Raw genomic sequence first — 20878 nt, forward strand, 5'->3', positions numbered from 1 at the left:
GCTACCAAAATCGAATTGTCAATTTCTCATTTTTCAACTTCAATTTCTTACAACCAAACTTGCCACCAATTTAAACTCAACATCAATAACACAACACATCCCAAAAATGTCTAGAGAAGATCCAATAAAAGCCGAAAAGGATTTTTCAGCAACATTAGATGAACAATTCCCAATCATAGAAAAAATCCCAAATTATAAAGAACAAATTGATAAATATTTAGTATTAGAAAAACAAACTCGTCAATCATCAGATTTATCAAGTTCAAAAAGAATTTTGGAAAGATTAGTAAATGTATTAGTTTCAAATGGAGATTGGAATTATTTAAATGATTTAATTATTATTCTTTCAAAAAAACATGGACAATTAAAATCTTCAATACAATTTTTTATACAAGAAGTAATTAAAAATTTAAAACAACTTAATGAATCAGATCCCAAGGAATTAGAAACCAAAATAAAATTAATTGAAACTATTAGATTAGTAACTGATAAAAAAATATTTGTTGAAGTTGAAAGAGCAATAGTTTCAAAAAATTTAGCAGAAATTTATTTAAATCAGAAAAATGATTTAGATAAAGCAGTTGAAATATTATGTGATTTACAAGTTGAAACTTATTCATTGATGCCTTTCAGTGATAAAATTGAATATATATTAGAACAAATTCAATTAACTTTACAAAAGGGAGATTATAATCAAGCTAAAATATTAAGTAGGAAAATCTTGTTGAAAACTTTAAAAAATTTTGAAAAGGCAGATGAGTTTAAAACAACTTATTTAAAATATTTAATTGATATTAATATATTTGATTATGATTATTTATCAATTGTTAAAAATTTATTATTATTAATTGAAATTCCAATAGTAAAAGAATCAAAAGAATTTAAAGATTATTTAATTTCAATTGTTTATTATATAATATTATCAACTTATGATCCTCATCAAAATGATTTAATTAATAAAATATCAAAAAATCCTATTTTTTCAAAAACAATAGATTCAAAAATTTTTAAACTCTTGGAAATTTTTACAACTGATGAATTAATTCATTGGTCAAATATTGAATCATTATACAAGCAAGAATTTTCAACCACCTCAATATTCAAAGATGTTAAAAATTATGAAAATTTACAAAAAAGAATTATTGAACATAATTTAAGAGTTATAAATAAATTTTATCAATATATGAAATTAGATAGATTATCATATTTATTACAATTATCAACAGATGAATCAGAAAAATATATAAGTGAATTAGTAAATAATGGTATGATTAATGCAAAAATTAATCGTCCAAAAGGGATAGTAAAATTTGATAAAACTAAAAGAATTGAAGGTATGGATCCAAGAACAAGTGATAATCATATAAATGCTGTATTAAATGATTGGTGTTTTGATGTTGATAAATTATTAGAAGAAATTGATTCAATTGGTCATTTAATAAATAAAGAAGAAATGATGTATGGAATTAAAAAAGTTATATAATAGAATTAATAAAACAAATTTTCATTATATTGAATATAACAGTCTCTAACTAATATCTAATACTATTAACGTTTAATTGAAGCGAAAATGGAACTACCGTAATTAGATAGTAAAAACACCAGCTATTAAAGCAATTAAACTCATAACTTTATCAACTGAAACTACTAACCCATCATTTTGTTTAGATGATGAACCAGAAGAAGTTTGAGTTGAAGAAGAAGATGCAGAACTTATTGAACTTGAACCACCAGTAGTTGCAATAGCTGCTCTACTTGAAGCACCAATTGTACTTGAATATTGATCAGAATCATCTGTTTCATCATGACCATCACAATTTTGAGTATAAGCATCAAATCCATGATTATCTTTAACTTCTTCTAAACCTTTTAACATTGCTATTGCTCCTGCTGGAGTATTTGGGATTTTTGTAGTAACATTCCATAAATTACTTAAAGAAGGACAATTATTTGCAGTACCATTTTTATTATAACCACCATCACCAGAAGGATTCTTTGTTTTATTAAATTCATTTTTTAAATTATCAAAATCTTCATTTGTTTCAATATTACCATCATTTAATTCAACTAATCCATAATTATTTTCTTCTTCAAAATATTCATAAACTAATCCTCCAGAAAATACAGAAGACATTTGATTTGAATATATTACTTCAACTTCAGAAAATGGTCTTGGTCTCTTAGTATTACAACCATATTCTGAAAAAAAAATAGGAATAGTATAATTTGCAAAATCTTTCATTTGATTTGAATATTGACTAGTGGTCATACTTGCATCTCCACACCATGAATAATCATTTATACCAAACATATCAATTCTTGCTAAATCATCATCTCCACAATTGAAATATAATGCAGAACTTAATCTATATTCATCAACACTTGCTGCACTATAACCAACAGGAATAGTTCTAAAATTTCTATTTTTTATAAAAGTTTTGATATCTCTTACAACTGCTTTAACATAAGGAGCAGCTTCTAATGAAGGACCATCATTTATAACTTCATTTCCAGCAAAAAATCCTAAAGTATTATCATATATAGCAAATTCTTGAATAGTTGCAAAAATTTCTCTTAAATAATCTGAATTATAAGAACAATTAGCATTTGATCTTGTTATTGATGAATGAGGAGTATTAACATCTAATATAACATATATACCATTTTCTGCTAATTTATCCATACATTCAGTATGATTTTTTGTATTATCAATAGAATAAATTCTAACAGTATTTATACCTAATTCATTAAAATATTTTATATCTCTTTCACAACTAGCTGTATCTGCAATTGGATCTTCAATAACGGAGTTTGAATCATAAGCTTGATAATCTATACCTCTTATATAAAATCTTTCACCAGTTTCTGAATTCCAAAATGCATTACCTTTAACTTCTATTGAAGCTATTGATAATACTGTTGATATAAATGATAAATAAGTTATAATATTAAACAACATTTTGTAGTGAAGCGAGTGTATTATAGTTGGTTCAAAAGTTGATTGTAAAAATTTGAAGTAATAGAAAAATTTGGTTGTTTATATTTACAAAAATTTATTAGAATGAAAATTTCATGATTTATTTTCATAGTCTACTAAAAATTAAACCATTTTATTAAAGTTTAAAATCTATAGTAGTTCTACTAAAACTACATCAATCATATCGTGTTTCCAGTCAATGTTCGCCCTATTTAGATTAAAGCTACACTTTATACCATTCGTTATTGACTTGTTTTGCAACCATTTATAAAATTGTTTCATTTTCTTCGTTTGACAAGAAGATAAGAAAATATTCAATAATAATATGTCAATATTCTTAGTATTTACTGAGAGAAAAATTTTCTTTTCGAACATTGTAAAACTAAATGGGCTGATTCCAAATATGTTCAGCCTTGAGCTTCCACTACTTATTCTCAAAGATCATGGCTTTAATGTTTATTGATCTATTGTTACCCCATTCGTATTATCAATTTACCATATAGATTAATACAATACAATTGTAAAAACACGAGATCTAATTTTGTTAGTAAACAAAGAAAATTGACACGTAAAAAATATTCTATTGTAACACAAAAATGATGTGTTAATTTGGTAGCGTATTTTAATTATGATACTACTTCAATAATGTATGAAGTTTCAGATTTATACAACAAATCAATATACAGAAGGTTTCGAATTAGCTTAAACATACTCTTCAAATTGTATCCAACCTTTGCTTTTTACCTGTTTAGTTGATTTGATTCTACAACGTTAGGATAGAAAAGAACAATGATGGCATTATTATAATACTAACATTTTTGCGTTTAAATTCAATTCGATTGCAAAATAATGTGGTATGAAAGTTTTTGAACTTCCAGGAAATTAAGCTAAATAATAATGAGCTTTATACCTGTCTGAACCAATATTTAAGACAATGGTTACACTGGGTGACTCTTATACATAATTCGATGCACCAACGTGAGTTAAAGCCGTACTATTACATCAGATTTGTAGTTTCAAAAATCTGTATAAGCAGCTGGTAGCATTAAATAATCTTGTGTCGTTTTTAGTGTCAGTTTTAAGCTTGTCGTTATATTCAATTTTGTATCAACTTAAATTTTTTTTCCAGTTGAGAGACCAGATCAATAAATATTCAATTGACAAACAAGACTTTAATTGAATTTTTACAACCAAATCAAAACGTACTCTCACACACATTTCACATCATCCAACCAAACCATCTCACATAGCATAACTTGATAACAATTCATCATCTAAATCAACCACCAAACACCCTACAATGGCATCACAAATACATTTTCTAGATATAAAAGGTAAACCATTATTATCAAGAGATTATAAAGGTGATATACCATCAACAACTATAGATAAATTTCCATTATTATTATTAGAATTAGAAAATGATGAAGGAGAATATAAACCATTTATAAATGATCAAGGTATAAATTATATTTTTATAAATCATAATAATTTATATATTTGTGGATTAACCAAAAAAAATGAAAATATAATGACAATAATAATATTTTTATCAAAATTAGTTGAAGTTTTAAGTCAATATTTTAAATCTTTAGAAGAAGAAAGTATAAGAGATAATTTTGTTATTATATATGAATTATTAGATGAAATGATGGATTTTGGTATACCACAAACAACAGATACAAAAATTTTAAAAGAATATATTACTCAAGATTATTATTCATTAATTAAACAAACTTCAAATCATTTAGTTGCACCACCAAATGCTGTAACAAATGCAGTGAGTTGGAGAAAAGATGGAATAAGTTATAAAAAGAATGAAGCATATTTAGATGTTGTTGAAAGTATAAATATGTTAATAACACCAAATGGTCAAGTATTAAATAGTGAAATATTAGGAGAAATTAAAATTAAAAGTCATTTAAGTGGAATGCCAGATTTAAGATTAGGATTAAATGATAAAGGAATATTTACAGGAAATGGAGATACAGATAATGATAACAACACAACAACAAATGGTAATAAAAGTGTTGAAATGGAAGATATAAAATTTCATCAATGTGTTAGATTATCAAAATTTGAAAATGAAAAAATTATAACATTTATACCACCAGATGGTGAATTTACATTAATGTCATATAGATTATCATCTGCACAATTTTTAATGAAACCTTTAATATTAGTTAATTGTAAAACTAAGATACATAAACATTCAAGAATAGAAATAAGTTGTACAGTAAAAGCACAAATTAAAAAAAAATCAACTGCAAATAATGTTGAAATTATTATCCCCATTCCAGAAGATGCAGATACTCCAAAATTTGAAACAGAATATGGTTCAATAAAATGGAAACCTGAAAATTCATGTTTAATATGGAAATTAAAAACTTTCCCTGGTGGAAAACTGTTTTCAATGACTTCTGAATTAGGTTTACCAGCAGTAAATGATTTAGAAATAAAATTAAATAAAAAACCAATAAAAGTTAATTTTCAAATTCCTTATTTTACAACAAGTGGTATACAAGTTAGATATTTAAGAATTAATGAACCAAAATTACAATATCAATCTTATCCTTGGGTAAGGTATATAACTAAATCTGGTGAAGATTATATAGTTAGAACGAAATAATAATAAGAATGATAATACGGATGATTTAAAACATTTCAACGAATCGTGTAGAAATTAGTGGTAACTACTCTTGTAAGTTATAACTTTACCAAAATATGAATTTACTGACACTTGCAAAATCATCGAACAAAGCAGCTTGGTAGTCCATCTTTACCTTTAAGTTATAACCGAGTATCTATCAAATATGTAGCCTACTTGGTAAATTAAACACCGCTATTTTTAGCTTTTCTAAGCAATATATTGAGATACTTTAATACGAGCCAAGAAGTCGACCTAATCTTTATTTTTACAACGATTTGGTAGCATAAAACATGAGATGAGTTTCATCGCTTAGTAAGATTCACAGTTTCATATATATTTATAATCAACTACAACTTTCTACTTAATTACCAAGAAGAACAAAATTAACAATGTCAGACCAAGTAGATCAACAACAAAACGCACAAGAACCTACAGAACAAGATGAATTCATTGATATAAACGAAGTAGGGGAAGAAGTATATGAAGATGATGAGAATAATCAACCACCACCAGAAGATGATGAAGATGATATGGAAATAAATGAAGAAGAAGGAGAAAACCATGAAACATTAGAAATAGATATGTCAAATAATTCATGGACTTATTTTGATAAACATGAAGATTCAATTTTTACAATTTTTTCACATCCAAAATTACCAATGGTTTTTACTGGAGGAGGAGATAATTTAGGATATTTATGGACAATTCATTCACAACCTCCAAAATTTGTAGGGACAATAGAGAATCATAAAGAAAGTATAATATCTGGTGGTTTTACTAATGATGGGAAATTTTTAATAACAGCAGATATGAATGGTTTTTTACAAGTATTTAAATCAAATAAAACAGGAGAAAAATGGAATTTATTTGGTGAATTAAATGAAGTTGATGAAATTTTATTTGTTACTATACATCCAACATTACCATTTTTTGCATTTGGAGCAAATGATGGTTCAATATGGGTATATCAAATTGATGAAAATAATAAACTGTTAATACAAATAATGTCGGGATTTTCACATACATTAGAATGTAATGGTGCCATATTTATACCTGGAAAAGATGAAAATGATTTAACTTTAATAAGTATAAGTGAAGATGGAACAGTTATAAATTGGAATTGTTTTACAGGACAAACAAATTATAAATTACAACCAAATGATGATTTTAAAGGTGTTGAAAGTCCTTGGGTTACAATAAAAAATTATGGAAATTTAATAGCTATAGGAGGAAGAGATGGTCAATTATCTATAATAAATAATGATACAGGTAAAATATTAACATCAATAAAAACATTAGATAATGTTGAAGATATAGCAGAATTATCAATAGAAGCATTAAGTTGGTGTAAAAATAAAAATATAAATTTATTAGCTGTTGGTTTAGTTTCAGGTGATATATTATTATTTGATACTCAACAATGGAAAATAAGAAAAAATTTAAAAGTTGATGATGCTATAACAAAATTAGAATTTATAAATGATACTCCAATACTAGTTGGTTCATCAATGGATGGTAAAATATATAAATGGGATTCAAGAACTGGTGAATTATTATTTACTGGAGTTGGTCATAATATGGGAATATTAGATTTTACAATAACTGAAAATGGTAAAAAATTAATAACAGCAGGTGATGAAGGAGTTTCATTAGTATTTGTAGATTAATACAAGATTCTATAGAACTATTTATTCATTATGCATTATTTTGTATCATATTTTGTAACATTTGACCAGCAGGACTTTTTAAAACAATTTCAGGTAAATTTAAAATTTTATCATTTAATTTTTTATCACATAAAAATTCCAACATTGTATTTGTAAAATGATTACAATTATTTTTAAATAAATCATAATTTTGAGCATGATATTTCATTTCTTCATGATTATTTAAATCATTTATAAATTCTAATATTATTGAATCATCTATATATGTTTCTCCAATATCTATAATTTCTATAGGTGAACCATATTTTTCATGAAATTGTTTTACTGGTAATTTTTTTATACCTTGATCTAAATAATACTCTTCTCCTCTGACAACTACTGATGTATGATAAATTGCTTCAATTTCAAATCCTAATAACATGGGACTATATAGTTTTGCTAATCCCTTTGATAAATCATAAACATAAACTTGAACTTTAGCTGGTGGTTCTTCTTCCATTGCAATTTGATGATATAGACTGAGAAGAAAGGATATCAAAAGGTTGTTAAATAAATTGCCACTGTTATTTCATATTTGATAGATGAATGTAAATAATTTGGTAGCATCCTAATAACCGATAACCGATTGAATAGATAAGGAGTTAAAGTAATGAAAGGATTCACGTATTAACTCACATCAATATACATTTAATCAAAGTTTTTTTGTATATAAGTATTGTATCTTCTTAAGACTACCACTTCAAGTCAAGTTAACAATCATACCACTGAATAAGATGATGATAATTGTAATGATGAATCCTAATATAGAATTCACCTTCTTTTTCTATTAACACAAAGACAAAAATTTAAAACCAAAATGGAATCAAAATAAATTTTTCAAATTTTTGATATCTTCTTCACCAAAATCAGGTCAATGAATTCAATCAGCTAAGATTCAAAAAAAAATCAATATGGACGCGTCTATAAAACATAGAGATTCAAATAAGACATTTACATTCGTTACACCACCAGCAGATTCTTCTATTGAAACACTTAATGAATTTTATTGGACAAATGAAGCTGAGCCTCATGTACAAAGAAGAAAATTAATCCTTGAAAAATATCCAGAAGTAAGGAAATTAACAGGATATGAACCAAAAACTAAATGGTATGTTTTGTTAGTTGTTTTATTGCAATTATCAGTATCATATTATTTAAGAAATACTCCTGTCTTGTCATTGAAATTTATTGGTTTATCTTATATAATTGGAGCTACTGCAAATCAAGCTATATTCCTAGCTATTCATGAATTAAGTCATAATCTTTTATTTAAAAAACCATTACATAATAAATTATTTGCTATATTAACAAATATACCAATTGGAATTCCATATTCAGCTTCTTTTCAACCTTATCATCAATTACATCATAAATTTATGGGAGATGAATATTTAGATACTGATTTACCAACAAAATTTGAATCAATTATATTATCAAATTTATTAGGAAAAGTATTTTTTGCAACTTGTCAAATATTTTTTTATGCTTTAAGACCAATGTTTATAACTCAAATTAAATTTACTTATATTCATTTATTAAATATAATATTTCAAATTTTATTTGATAATATTTGGGTTAAATTATTTGGTTGGAAAAGTTTAATTTATTTTATTATGAGTTCATTCTTAGCTGGTTCATTACATCCATGTGCTGGACATTTTATTGCAGAACATTATGTTTTAAATGAAAATAATACACCAAGAACAGAATTAAAAAATGGATCAAATGTTATACCAATTCCAGCAGAAACTTATTCGTATTATGGATCATTAAATTATTTGACTTGGAATGTTGGATACCATAATGAACATCATGATTTTCCTTACATTGCATGGACAAAATTACCAGAGTTGCGAAGAATAGCTTCTGAATTTTATGATCCTTTACCAAAAGTTAATTCTTGGTGTGGAGTATTATGGTGGTTTATATTTAATGACGTTAATTTATTATGGAATAGAGTTAAAAGACAAGGTAAAGAGAAACATGGTTATAAAATAGATAAAGTTGATGAAAATCAACAATAAAATAAATATAAAAGTATTGTTTTTGTTTTATGAATTAAACTTCTTTCTTCGCTGTAATTACCTAGTATTTCTTTTCTAATGTGTTTTTGACTAGTTTTTGTGCACTTGGTAAAATGAACTCTTGAATTCAATAAACCCACAGATTGAGTGATGATACCTGGTATTCAACTGCAATCCCAATTACACCCATACAAATTACATTCGAAATTCAGCAATATGTATATCCGTTTTCAAATCAATCACTTTTGAATGAAAACAAAAATTCATTCACAAATAAACAGAGATTTCACTTCTTCCACTTATGGACCACACTCTTTGACCATGCTCTAAACACATTTTTTTACCAAACTGGTTTGTTTGATAATATAACAGTACATCGATATTTAATTGTAAAATCCGAATGTTATTCGTATGAGATTAATTATACTCAAAGTAAAATCGAATCAGATACTTGAACCAACATGTATTTTTTTCAAATTTTGACAACGTTGAAAATGCGCTAAAAATTGATGCTTCACTCAAAACGAGAACTGCACTCGATTTTTTATTAAATTTGAGAACGATTGATATTTGCCATTTCAAGAGCCTATTACGTTGTGAGTTTAAAGAATAAGAGGTGCTGCCACTAACAAATTACACTTAGAATTAGTTAAGAAATAACTTGAATGATATTTGGTTGCATAATCAAAAGATTTGATTTTTAGACTATTGGAGGTGATAATAATGGTACATTTTTACTGCTCAATGAATTTACTGTGAATATGCGGACGAGAATTGGGTAGGTATTAAAAAAATTGAATTTACCTTAAATCATAACTTGTATCAGAAAAACATATCAACAGATGATTAAAAATTTATTGAATGGTTTTCCATATATATACATCATTCTATTCACAAACTATTCAAAGATTCTGTAATTACATCTACTTGTTTATCTAATTTACTTTTAACAAAAGGAACTAATTCATCAATTTCAATTAAATCACCTTCATTTTCTTCACCTTGTCCTAAAGTTTTAATTCTTAATTTACCTTCTGGAAATTCTCCTTTACCTAATATTACAGCTAATTTTGCACCTGATTTTTCAGCTCCATCAAATTGTTTTCTAACATTTGCTTTTTCCTTTTGTAAAAATTCAGCATTTATACCTGCTTTCCATAATTTATTTATAATTTGCATTCTTTCTTTTAAAAACCCTGATCCAAATGCCATAACATAAACATCTGTATGTTGAGAATTTATTTTATTTAAATCTATTCTTTGTTTTATTATTGAAAATAATCTTTCAACTCCAAATGATATACCTACACATGGTATTGATTTATTATTTGAAAACATTCCTACTAAATTATCATATCTTCCACCAGCTGCTATTGATCCTACACCAACGTAAGCAGAAGCATCATCTTCAGAAGATAAATTTTTTGGTTTTTCTTTTAAATCCTTTGGTGGAGCAGAAGCTTCAGTAACTGCTTCATAAATTAATCCTGTATAATAATCTAATCCTCTAGCTAATGATAAATCAAATTTCAAATAATTTTGAATTTCAAAAGCTTCAATATAATCAGCTAATACTTCCATTTCATTTAATCCTTGTAACGCAGTTTCATTTTTTAATTCACTATTTTTTAAAATTTCAATAACTTCACGTATTGATCCATTATGTTGAACAAAAGTCCATATTTTATCTGCAATTTCTTCACTTTGACCTTTTTCTAAAATTTCCTTTTTAACAACTTCCCAAGGAGATTTATCTAATTTATCAATTGCTGAAGAAACTTTACGAATATCTTCTTCAGGTACACCACAAGCTTCAAATATACCATCTAAAATTTTTCTATGATTTAATTTAATTTTAAAATCTTTAATTTGTAAATCTTGTAAACCTTGAACTAATATATTTAAAACTTCTGAATCAGGAATCATTAAATCATAATTTCCTGCAATATCAAAATCACATTGATAAAATTCTCTCATTCTTCCTTTTGTCATTGCTGGTTGATCTCGTCTATAAACTTTTGCAATATGATATCTTTTAATGTTACTTATATTATTACTTGCAACAAATCTTGCAAATGGAACAGTTAAATCATATCTTAAAGAAGTTAATTCACCACCTTGATCTTCTAAATTATAAATTAATTTTGAATCTTCACCATATTTTCCTGTTAATATTTCTCTTAATTCGAAAACTGGAGTATCTATTGTAACACCTCCATGTTTTTTAAAATTGGTTGTTAATTTATTGAAAATAGACTCTCTAATTATCATATCTTTATCAGCCCAATCTTTAGTCCCCTTAGGGGTTTTCAAAAGAAAATCTTGTGACTTTGAGGTTGCTGCTGCTTTTTTAGACATTATTGTTGTGAACAATCGTTTAATGATCATACAATGTTGTAAATTGAAATGTTAAATCATGAAACTTTTTTTTTTTTTTTCGTAGGAAGAGTGAAAATTTTAGAGTTTCAGATTTTCAAGAAGAATGAATCATAAACATAACAACGAGGAACTTTCCTCAATATATTAATCATTAACTATTTAGAATCTACATTATTATACAATAAATTATCAAGAATTGAATCTATATCATCACATCATTTAGTATTATTCAAAATACGTCTACCCCAAACTCCAGCATATGAATTACCAGTTTCATCTCTTAATTGTTTTAAAAATGGTAATAAAGAAGTACCTCCAGTACCTCTTTCTTCTCCATTTTTTTTCCTTCTTGCTAAACCTGATCTTAAAGTTGTTGTTGATCCCATAGAATTTATTTTTTTAGCTTGTAATATAATATATCTTGTAACTATTTGTATATGTTTATCTCTAAATGATTTTAACATTGCTATACAAGCATCATATGATAATGTTAATTCTTCATTTTTTGCTCTTTTAACAAAATCAGGCACAATTGTACTAAACCTATCTAATGCATTTAAAAATTCACGATGTTTTTCAGGCATATATTCTCTCATTTCTTTCATAAATGAATTATCTTGTGATAAATCTCCAGTTTCTGTATGTTTAACTCCTAAAATAATATCAAAAAATTGTATTAATGAAGATTGTGCATTAGATCCTCCAGCATAGGATCTAGGAGTAGATTCATCTCCATAATATACACCTTTTTCTAAACCTATACTTGACATATTTTTCCAACCAGCTAAATATGGTCGTATACGGAAATAGAAAATATGAGGATCACACATTTCTTCCATTCTCATTAATGTACTTCCTAATAAATCTATTGATTCAGCAAATTTTTGTAAATTTTTAATTAAATATTCAACATCTCCTATTTCAGCACTTTTCAATGCTTCTATTCCAGTATTTATTGATATTGAACCTTGTTTTTCAAAATAAACACTTACTAAATAAAACCAACTTTCGTCAATAGACCCTGTAAATGTATTTATTGTAGTTAAATTATCTATATCAAAACTTTTTTCATCGTTTTCTACAATTTGTTTATAATTCCAAAGACATAATGATGCATAAGTTCCAATAGGAGGTAATCCTAATAATTTAGATATTTGTTTCCATGGTTCACTAATTTGTTTAGGTAATTTTTCAATAGGTTGATCAGTTCCCCATATATAAGCATGTCCAATAAATCCTAAAACTTGATAAGCTCTTCTATATTCTCTTTCATTTTGTAAATATTCTATACTTAATTCAGGCAAATTATCAACAATTTTTCTTATACTTTTAATTAATATTAAAGATGGTAAATTTTTAACTATATTTTCCCATGGTTTATAATATTCTTGTGGTAAACATTCTAATGGAAATTCATTTGGTAAAAACCCATTTTCAAAACTAATATCATATTCCTCTGGATTTGGAATCATTTGTTATTAGCCGTTTGAATGTAAAATGTGATATTTCAATTTTTCCAAATGGCTTACTAATTGCTGCTATTTGAAAATTTAATTCATGATTAAAAAAAAATAATCAAACGATAAAATCGGATAAACACAAAATTTCTTTTTTACACAAGATCATCGAATCTCTGTTTAAAAAACATACTCTTTTTAAACTCATCAGATGATCTTATATCCTTGTGGGAAATCTTATAATGCTCGCACAGAATTAAATTAAATAGTTCAGTTATTGATCTATATAGTCAACTTTTGATCAGAAGTTTTGAATTGTATCAAGTTTCACTCGCAGCAAAGTTATGTAAATCTCAGATTAGAGGTTTTACATTATTTCAAAGTCTAATACGTTTAGATCAATGGTTCTATTGAAGAAATAAATGATTTTAAATTTAAATATATAAATTTATACGAACAAATTTCAAACTGAAAATATAATGATAAAAACAATTCAACATTGAAAAAAGCTAAAGTTTAACGAAAAATATAATTGATACCAGAAGAAAGTGAAAATAATAAATATCAGTTGATAAAACTTGATTGAAAAGATTGAAATTTCAAATTCTTTATAATAATCCAATGAAAGCAATTATACCAGCTAAAATTGAATAAGTATATGATGAACCAGCACCAGCTTGAACTGAAACTGCAGCAGAAGGATGTGTTCCAATAGTGCTAGATCCTCCTACTGATTGCGCAGCAATTGTTGGTTTTGATCCACCATGTGTTTCACCAGCAATTGTTGTTTTTGATCCACCATGTGATTCACCAGCAATTGTAGATAAAGCGACGTATGAAGTATATTCAGTGGCTGATTTTGTAGCAACAACCCATCCTGTAGTAATTTCAGTTTCTCCACCCTCTGATGTTGATTTGAAAATTGTAGTTGAAACTTCAGTTGGACAATAAGCAGTAAATGTTTTTGAAAATTCAGATTCAGTTATTAAAAACCATCCTGAAGTATATAAATGAACAGAACCACCAACTTCAGTAGATTTTATGACAGTAGTTGATACACTTAACGGACAATAGGTTGTATAAACAGTTTCAGCTTCTGAAATGAATGTATATCCTGATGTATAAGTATGAGTTTGACCATTTTCAACAGTTGTAAATTGAGTAGTTGCGTATGATTCTTCAGATAATGGGCACCATGTAACATATGTAGTTTCAGCTTCTGTTATTGTTGTGTATCCAGTAGTTATAGTTTTAGCTGCTGAGCAGTGACCCTCGCTGCACAGCGTGATCGTGATAACGGTAGTATGTGGAACTTTATTACCAGACCCTTCATTGCCTGACCCTTCGTTATTTGCACCATTAGATCCTTCGTTATTCGGACCATTAGATCCCCCATTATTTGAACCGTTACCTTCAGAAGTCGAATTAGACCACGCAAATCCTGTTGATGGAAGTACTGGGACACTTGATGATTCTATAACACTGTGAGGGGCTGAATGGGATGATACTGGAGCGTTTTCTGATGAAATTTGAACAATTGATGAAGCTGAAGGGGGAGAAGGTTTATTTTCTGATGAAATTAGAACAATTGATGAAGCTGAAGGGGGGGCTGGTTTATTATCTGAAGAAATTTGAACAATTGATGAAGCTGAAGGGCGAGAAGGTTTATTTTCTGATGAAATTAGAACAATTGATGAAGCTGGTGGTGGTGGTGGTTGATTTTCTGAAGAAATTGGAACAGCTGATGAAGCTGGTGGTGGTGGTTGATTTTCTGAAGAAATTGGAACAGCTGATGAAGCTGGTGGTGGTGGTTGATTTTCTGAAGAAATTGGAACAGCTGATGAAGCTGGTGGTGGTGGTTGATTTTCTGAAGAAATTGGAACAGCTGATGAAGCTGGTGGTGGTGGTTGATTTTCTGAAGAAATTGGAACAGCTGATGAAGCTGGTGGTGGTGGTGGTTGATTTTCTGATGAAATTGGAACAACTGATGATGCATCGGAGCCATCCGATATGATTGGGGTATCGTCAGGAAATGGCGTGAACCCCTGATCTTTGTAAGGTGAACAAAAAGTATTATAAAATGTGTTGTTTCCCATATAGAAAAATCTAGGATCAAGACAATCATAATAACAATATTGCCAAGCCATTAAATAAGGGTTTCCAGGTTCATTATGACAAAAACAATCAAATTCATCTTGTTTATTAGACGACACATCACCCTTACAACCTAAAGCTAAATAACTGGCATATTGACATTGTCCATCATACTGCAGGCATTGAAAATAATCTGGATTAGCATCTCTTTTGATAAGATAATCTGCATGAGCATTTGGTAATAAATAGTTAGATTTCTCAAGGGCTGTTGCAACAACAACTGAAGTGATTGATATCAATGATAAAAATTTCATGGTTGATTAAGCGAATGAATAGGTTGGAATTATCGATTATGAATTGTGATTTGAGGATTTTGGCTATTATTTATATTAATGAAACTGATTCATCATTTGTAATTGGTTTGGTTCGTATATTCAGCTTTTATGAGTTGCAATTTTGGGATATCCTGTTTATAGATTATGATATAACATTTAAAGTAAATAAAGTCCATTTACATAAACAATTGTTCAGTTTTCATCTGATTGAAATAAATAATAAATCTTAAATTTTACGAAAAATCAAGAATATTAGTTGTTTTAACATGAAATATCAAGATTGTTTTGAAAAATATTGATTTCATCGATCCGCAATTTTATTCATATCACGTCAAAAATCTAGTAACCTTTCTTAATGCGTCAATATTTTAATCTAATTTAGCAAATGAATGTTTCAATTATTTTACAGATATCTTAGATTTGAGCGTAATATGATAAACAATCAACCAACTAGCAAATAATAATTTATACATAACAATTCGTAATTCCAATTGGCATAATATTCTTGATTTTAATTAAATTTCAATTTTACGACTATCTCCAAATTGTTCTATTATTTCAAACATGATATTGGTCTTAACTGCATGCTTTTCAAACTTAATTAGCTTAGGTTGTTTAACCCAGTCATGTATTTATCAACTGATGTTGAGTATTTCACACAATTGTTAGGCAATGAAGATAACTTCAACTTGTTATTCTATTCGTAAATCAACTTGATAAACATTGTAAATTAGAAGCTCCCTATTCATTTTGTTCATCTGCATACTTTTTGATTTGGGGGATCTGGTCCATAACGGAAATCTATTTAACTTTGATAACAGCCAATATTTGAAACTGACATGTGGGATATAAACAATCTTGAAAATCAATTTCCTCTTTCATAATATTTTTAAGATGAAATTCATTTTGTGTACAAATAAATTTACGAAAGAAGGTTAAACAATAAAACATAAAAGAATTAAGATTATCTAAGATAAACTTCAAATTTAAGTATTGTTACCACAAAAAGCGGATCTCATAACGATTTCATTATTAAATTGAGGTTATCGGGTATAAATAATCATCTTTATTAAGAGATTCGTGTCATTAGATAACAAATCAAAGTAATTCGCATAAGCTATTTGAACATCTAGCTTGTTCATACCTACAATGAATATGATATTGTCAAAAGTTTATCATAAAATTAATAAATTCGTAATTTTTAAGATAAATTGAAATTTAAATTGAGTGTAGAAACCCTCAGGTTTTACCATCAGGTTAAGACATCTTCCATTTTAATAAATTTGTCAAATACATCACATCAATCATTCAATCAAATTCTCAACTCTTTGAATCATGACTAGGGCATTGTGAGGAATTTGTGACTAAAGTTTTGGTCACTAAAGACGAAATTTGTTATAGACGTAAAGAATTATATGAACAAATATTTGTCAAACAATAAGATACATGAACAAATTTGTGCATGTTAAACAATAAGATTAGAACGGGAATCACGAAGATCAACAAAACATCTTTGCGCTTATAATTTAAATTAACAATAAAGTAATACCAATTGTCTATGGTTAATAATATTTAACCGAATCTAAATTAAATAATAGCACACTGTGTGTTTTGTATTTCTTTTGATAAGCGAAGTAAATGATAGAAGAACGGAATTGATGGTGTATGATGTTCTAAAAATATCACAATAGATTCCATTTAAAGATCAAGGCATTTTGAAGTCATTATGAGCTCTGAAAAATGTAGAAGGAATATCAAAATTTGCAACCTTCAAAGTTATATAAACACAAATTTACGAATAACCTATTGATGAATTTGAAATTTCAATATAAACCTATAAGATTAAAGAGTAACAAATATAGCATGGAAAAAATTTTGAACTATCAATTTGGCTTTTATCAATAGAGTCTCGTAATTTAATGATTTTTAAACTCAGCGTTTGAAATAATGTTCAAGAGTGGATCATTTGATTTATTTTTGGTTGATCAATGAAATATTTTATTTCCGATTTGTATAATCAATCCCTCCTTTCATAACATGGCTTGTTCAGAACCAAAAAGGGACTTATTAACACTTCCATGTAATTCATAGTCTCTAAACTTACAAGCTGAATCATAATAGAGATCTTGAGATCTAACTGATTCAGTGGACAAATTACAAGATATGATCTCGAATACTATTTGGCATGGAATGAGGTTTCAAGATACCACTGTTAATCCTAAGTTCTCTAACTTCAGAAATTAGTAGGAAACTTATTTGAATTTTATTTCAATCTTTGAATTAGTTCTTTAAAATTACTATTAAAAAAATAGGAGATTTCATTCTTTGAATACATAAAAAAGCATGAATAAATTCCCGAAATATCCAATTAATTTCAAATTTCTCACCAAATAAATTATAAAGGTATCATAGTGTGTATTATATCACTCTTTCACTCCAATTGTAAATTTAAATTATGTTTATAGGAAGATGAATACCTTTATCTTCTGAATAAAATCACTGATTTGATCTATTAACTATATTGTAATGTTGTATGTTATAAACCCGTAACTCAAGATGTAATACACAAAGTTTCCTTGACCTCTGTACCGCAACACTTAAACCCAATACTTCAACAAAATTAGAGGCGTAAAATGAAATTTATAAATTTGAATGATAAAATCTATATTCAGTTTGCTGCGTAAATTTATCAAATCTCCAATCAAAGAAAAAAAAAAAAAAGTCTAATAATAAATTAAACTCGAAAGAAAAAACTCAATTAAATCTAAATATAATAATTACAACCATTGATAAACAAGACATAATAGACCAAGAATCATATCATATTCATCACTTATAATCCAATTACATATATACCTTAACCACAAACCCCCTTCAAAATGTCATTCAAAGGTATAAAAAAATCAATTGTGCGTGCTCCACAAAATTTTCGTCAAAAAATGAATATGGGAGAAATAACTCAAGATCCAGTTTATCAAGATGCAGAAAGAAGATTTAAAGAAATTGAAATTGAAACCAAAAAATTAAGTGATGAATCAAAAAAATATTTTTCAGCAATAAGTGGTATGTTAGATGATCAAATTGAATTTTCAAAAGCAATTGAAGAAATTTATAAACCAATAAGTGGTAGATTATCTGATCCAAATTCAACTGTACCTGAAGATAATCCAGATGGTATATTAGCTGCAGAACAATATAGAGATGTTGTTAAAGAATTAAAAGAAGTTTTAAAACCTGATTTAGAATTAATTGAAAAAAGAATTGTTGAACCAGCTCAAGAATTATTAAAAGTTATAACATCAATTAGAAAAATGGCAACAAAAAGAGATCATAAACAAGTTGATTTAGATAGACATAAAAGAAATTTTAATAAATATGAACTGAAAAAAGAAAGAACTGTTAAAGATGAAGAAAAAATGTATAGTGCAGAAGCAGAAGTTGAAGTTGCTCAACAAGAATATGATTATTATAATGATTTATTAAAACAAGAATTACCAATATTATTTCAAATGCAAAGTGATTTTATAAAACCTTTATTTGTTTCATTTTATTATATGCAATTAAATATATTTTATACATTATATAATAGAATGGATGAATTAAAAATTCCATATTTTGATATGTCAACTGATATAGTTGAAACTTATCATAAAAAAAAGGGAAATGTTGAAGAACAAACTGATGCTATTGGTATAACTCATTTTAAAGTTGGTCATGCAAAATCAAAATTAGAAGCAACAAGAAGACGTCATGCTGCAATGCTGAATTCTCCAACTTTAAGTAATAATAGTAATGATTTACCAAGTTATCAAAATAATACTGCACCAATTGGTTATAATCCAGATTATAAATCTCCAAGTTATGGATCACCAGAACCAAATCAACAATATCAACAATATCAATCACCTCAAAATACTTATCAACAACAATATCAACAACAACCATATCAATCACCACAAAATACATATCAACAACAACCACATCTACAACAACAACAAACATATGGAAGTGCAGCATCCCCACCACCTCAATATATGAGTTCACCACCACCAACAGCCCCAACACAACAACAACAACAACCACCTCCATCTCAAGGTCATGAAACTTGTATTGCATTATATGATTATACAGCACAAGCACAAGGAGATTTATCTTTCCCAGCAGGTGCAACTATTGAAATATTAAATAAAGATGATCCTGGTTGGTGGATGGGTTCATATAATGGACAACAAGGTGTTTTCCCATCAAATTATATAAAAATGTAGTCCTAAGAATATTTTTAAATACATAAGTAAGTAACTAAGTATTTAATACAATAATAAAATTTGATTGAAGTCTAGTTGTTTGTAGAGTTTCTGTTAATTTAAAGAAATAATTCGAGATATGCACTCTTTGATACGATAAGTAATACCAAGTCTTGTAAAAGAATATTCAAAATTAAAAAGTCATAGTATTTTCCATTGATGATAAACAATTTACTAAGCTTACAAGGTACACACATTTTATATTATCTTTCACAAAATTAATATAGTGAAGAGTATAGTGAAGAGTATTCTTAACTACATATGACCTAATTAAGCCTGCAATCTAGTCCTTCTTCATGCCAAGTATTTCTAATGTTACTTTACTTGTTACTGGAGTTACAAAATAGATCTCAAGAGAGTGAAGAAGAAGAGATGAGAAGAGAAGAAGGGATAGACGATGTAGTAAAAAGTTTTTTTTAGCAATGCCTAAGTAAATACATAAGCAAATTTATGCTATAAATTGCTCTAATCACAAATTAGTGTATTAGTCGGTCCAAATTTCTAGTGGAACGTATGATGAGAAAATTAAGAAAACTAGATCAACCGAGATTTCTAAGGTTATAAACCTTTTAATATTATATTTATAGATCAAATACAAATCGGATCTAAGTAATGGAAATTAAAGTTTTTTGACATATTTTATTGTAACATAGATTGATGATGTCATTAATGTTTAAATTGCAACTATTATTAATCAATTGTTTTCAAAGTAACATAATGTAAGGAGTTTTTAAATAGAATGAATGAAGTTGAAGAAGAGGACTTTCTCAAAACAATTCAACATGAATATGCTTTTGTATAGAGTTGAATTAAAGGCTTATAGAGGTGAAAATAAAAATTGATTCTAGAAGATATGAAATTTAATGTCACAAAACTCCAAATTACACAAAATCAAAATCAAGTCTATTGTAGTTTTTATTATAGATCAATAGACCAGAAGCACCACACGAAT

At 27.2% G+C, this 20878-nt stretch overlaps 10 protein-coding genes across 10 annotated transcripts; 5 read left to right on the top strand and 5 right to left on the bottom strand. All coding sequences in view use genetic code 12, as the record gives it.

Annotated features, from left to right (window-relative positions):
- Nucleotides 1-106: 106 nt before the first annotated feature.
- RPN5 (proteasome regulatory particle lid subunit) lies at nt 107-1483 on the top strand (the record flags this gene model as incomplete). The annotated part of the gene is made up of 1 exon (XM_051760719.1): nt 107-1483. One exon carries the CDS (start codon nt 107-109, stop codon nt 1481-1483), a length of 1377 nt encoding a protein of 458 aa, XP_051611555.1.
- A 102-nt stretch (nt 1484-1585) lies between these two features.
- PGA4 (1,3-beta-glucanosyltransferase) lies at nt 1586-2959 on the bottom strand (the record flags this gene model as incomplete). Its single annotated transcript, XM_051760720.1, has 1 exon — nt 1586-2959. The coding sequence occupies one exon, from the start codon at nt 2957-2959 to the stop codon at nt 1586-1588; it is 1374 nt and encodes a 457-aa protein (XP_051611556.1).
- A 1318-nt stretch (nt 2960-4277) lies between these two features.
- APM1 (Apm1p) lies at nt 4278-5606 on the top strand (the record flags this gene model as incomplete). Its single annotated transcript, XM_051760721.1, has 1 exon — nt 4278-5606. The coding sequence occupies one exon, from the start codon at nt 4278-4280 to the stop codon at nt 5604-5606; it is 1329 nt and encodes a 442-aa protein (XP_051611557.1).
- A 410-nt stretch (nt 5607-6016) lies between these two features.
- Nucleotides 6017-7294, top strand: KGF55_005684 (uncharacterized protein; the record flags this gene model as incomplete). The annotated part of the gene is made up of 1 exon (XM_051760722.1): nt 6017-7294. The coding sequence occupies one exon, from the start codon at nt 6017-6019 to the stop codon at nt 7292-7294; it is 1278 nt and encodes a 425-aa protein (XP_051611558.1).
- Nucleotides 7295-7322: 28 nt separating this feature from the next.
- Nucleotides 7323-7793, bottom strand: KGF55_005685 (uncharacterized protein; the record flags this gene model as incomplete). The annotated part of the gene is made up of 1 exon (XM_051760723.1): nt 7323-7793. The coding sequence occupies one exon, from the start codon at nt 7791-7793 to the stop codon at nt 7323-7325; it is 471 nt and encodes a 156-aa protein (XP_051611559.1).
- Nucleotides 7794-8244: 451 nt separating this feature from the next.
- DES1 (Des1p) lies at nt 8245-9357 on the top strand (the record flags this gene model as incomplete). Its single annotated transcript, XM_051760724.1, has 1 exon — nt 8245-9357. The coding sequence occupies one exon, from the start codon at nt 8245-8247 to the stop codon at nt 9355-9357; it is 1113 nt and encodes a 370-aa protein (XP_051611560.1).
- Nucleotides 9358-10248: 891 nt separating this feature from the next.
- Nucleotides 10249-11745, bottom strand: HTS1 (histidine--tRNA ligase; the record flags this gene model as incomplete). Its single annotated transcript, XM_051760726.1, has 1 exon — nt 10249-11745. The coding sequence occupies one exon, from the start codon at nt 11743-11745 to the stop codon at nt 10249-10251; it is 1497 nt and encodes a 498-aa protein (XP_051611561.1).
- A 206-nt stretch (nt 11746-11951) lies between these two features.
- Nucleotides 11952-13208, bottom strand: KGF55_005688 (dioxygenase; the record flags this gene model as incomplete). Its single annotated transcript, XM_051760727.1, has 1 exon — nt 11952-13208. One exon carries the CDS (start codon nt 13206-13208, stop codon nt 11952-11954), a length of 1257 nt encoding a protein of 418 aa, XP_051611562.1.
- A 593-nt stretch (nt 13209-13801) lies between these two features.
- Nucleotides 13802-15601, bottom strand: KGF55_005689 (uncharacterized protein; the record flags this gene model as incomplete). Its single annotated transcript, XM_051760728.1, has 1 exon — nt 13802-15601. The coding sequence occupies one exon, from the start codon at nt 15599-15601 to the stop codon at nt 13802-13804; it is 1800 nt and encodes a 599-aa protein (XP_051611563.1).
- Nucleotides 15602-18501: 2900 nt separating this feature from the next.
- Nucleotides 18502-19887, top strand: RVS167 (amphiphysin; the record flags this gene model as incomplete). Its single annotated transcript, XM_051760729.1, has 1 exon — nt 18502-19887. One exon carries the CDS (start codon nt 18502-18504, stop codon nt 19885-19887), a length of 1386 nt encoding a protein of 461 aa, XP_051611564.1.
- Nucleotides 19888-20878: the final 991 nt, after the last annotated feature.

Source organism: Candida pseudojiufengensis, assembly GCF_024610245.1.
Source record: "Candida pseudojiufengensis strain CBS 10847 chromosome Unknown scaffold21, whole genome shotgun sequence".
Classification (NCBI taxonomy): Eukaryota; Fungi; Ascomycota; class Pichiomycetes; order Serinales; family Debaryomycetaceae; genus Lodderomyces; species Lodderomyces pseudojiufengensis.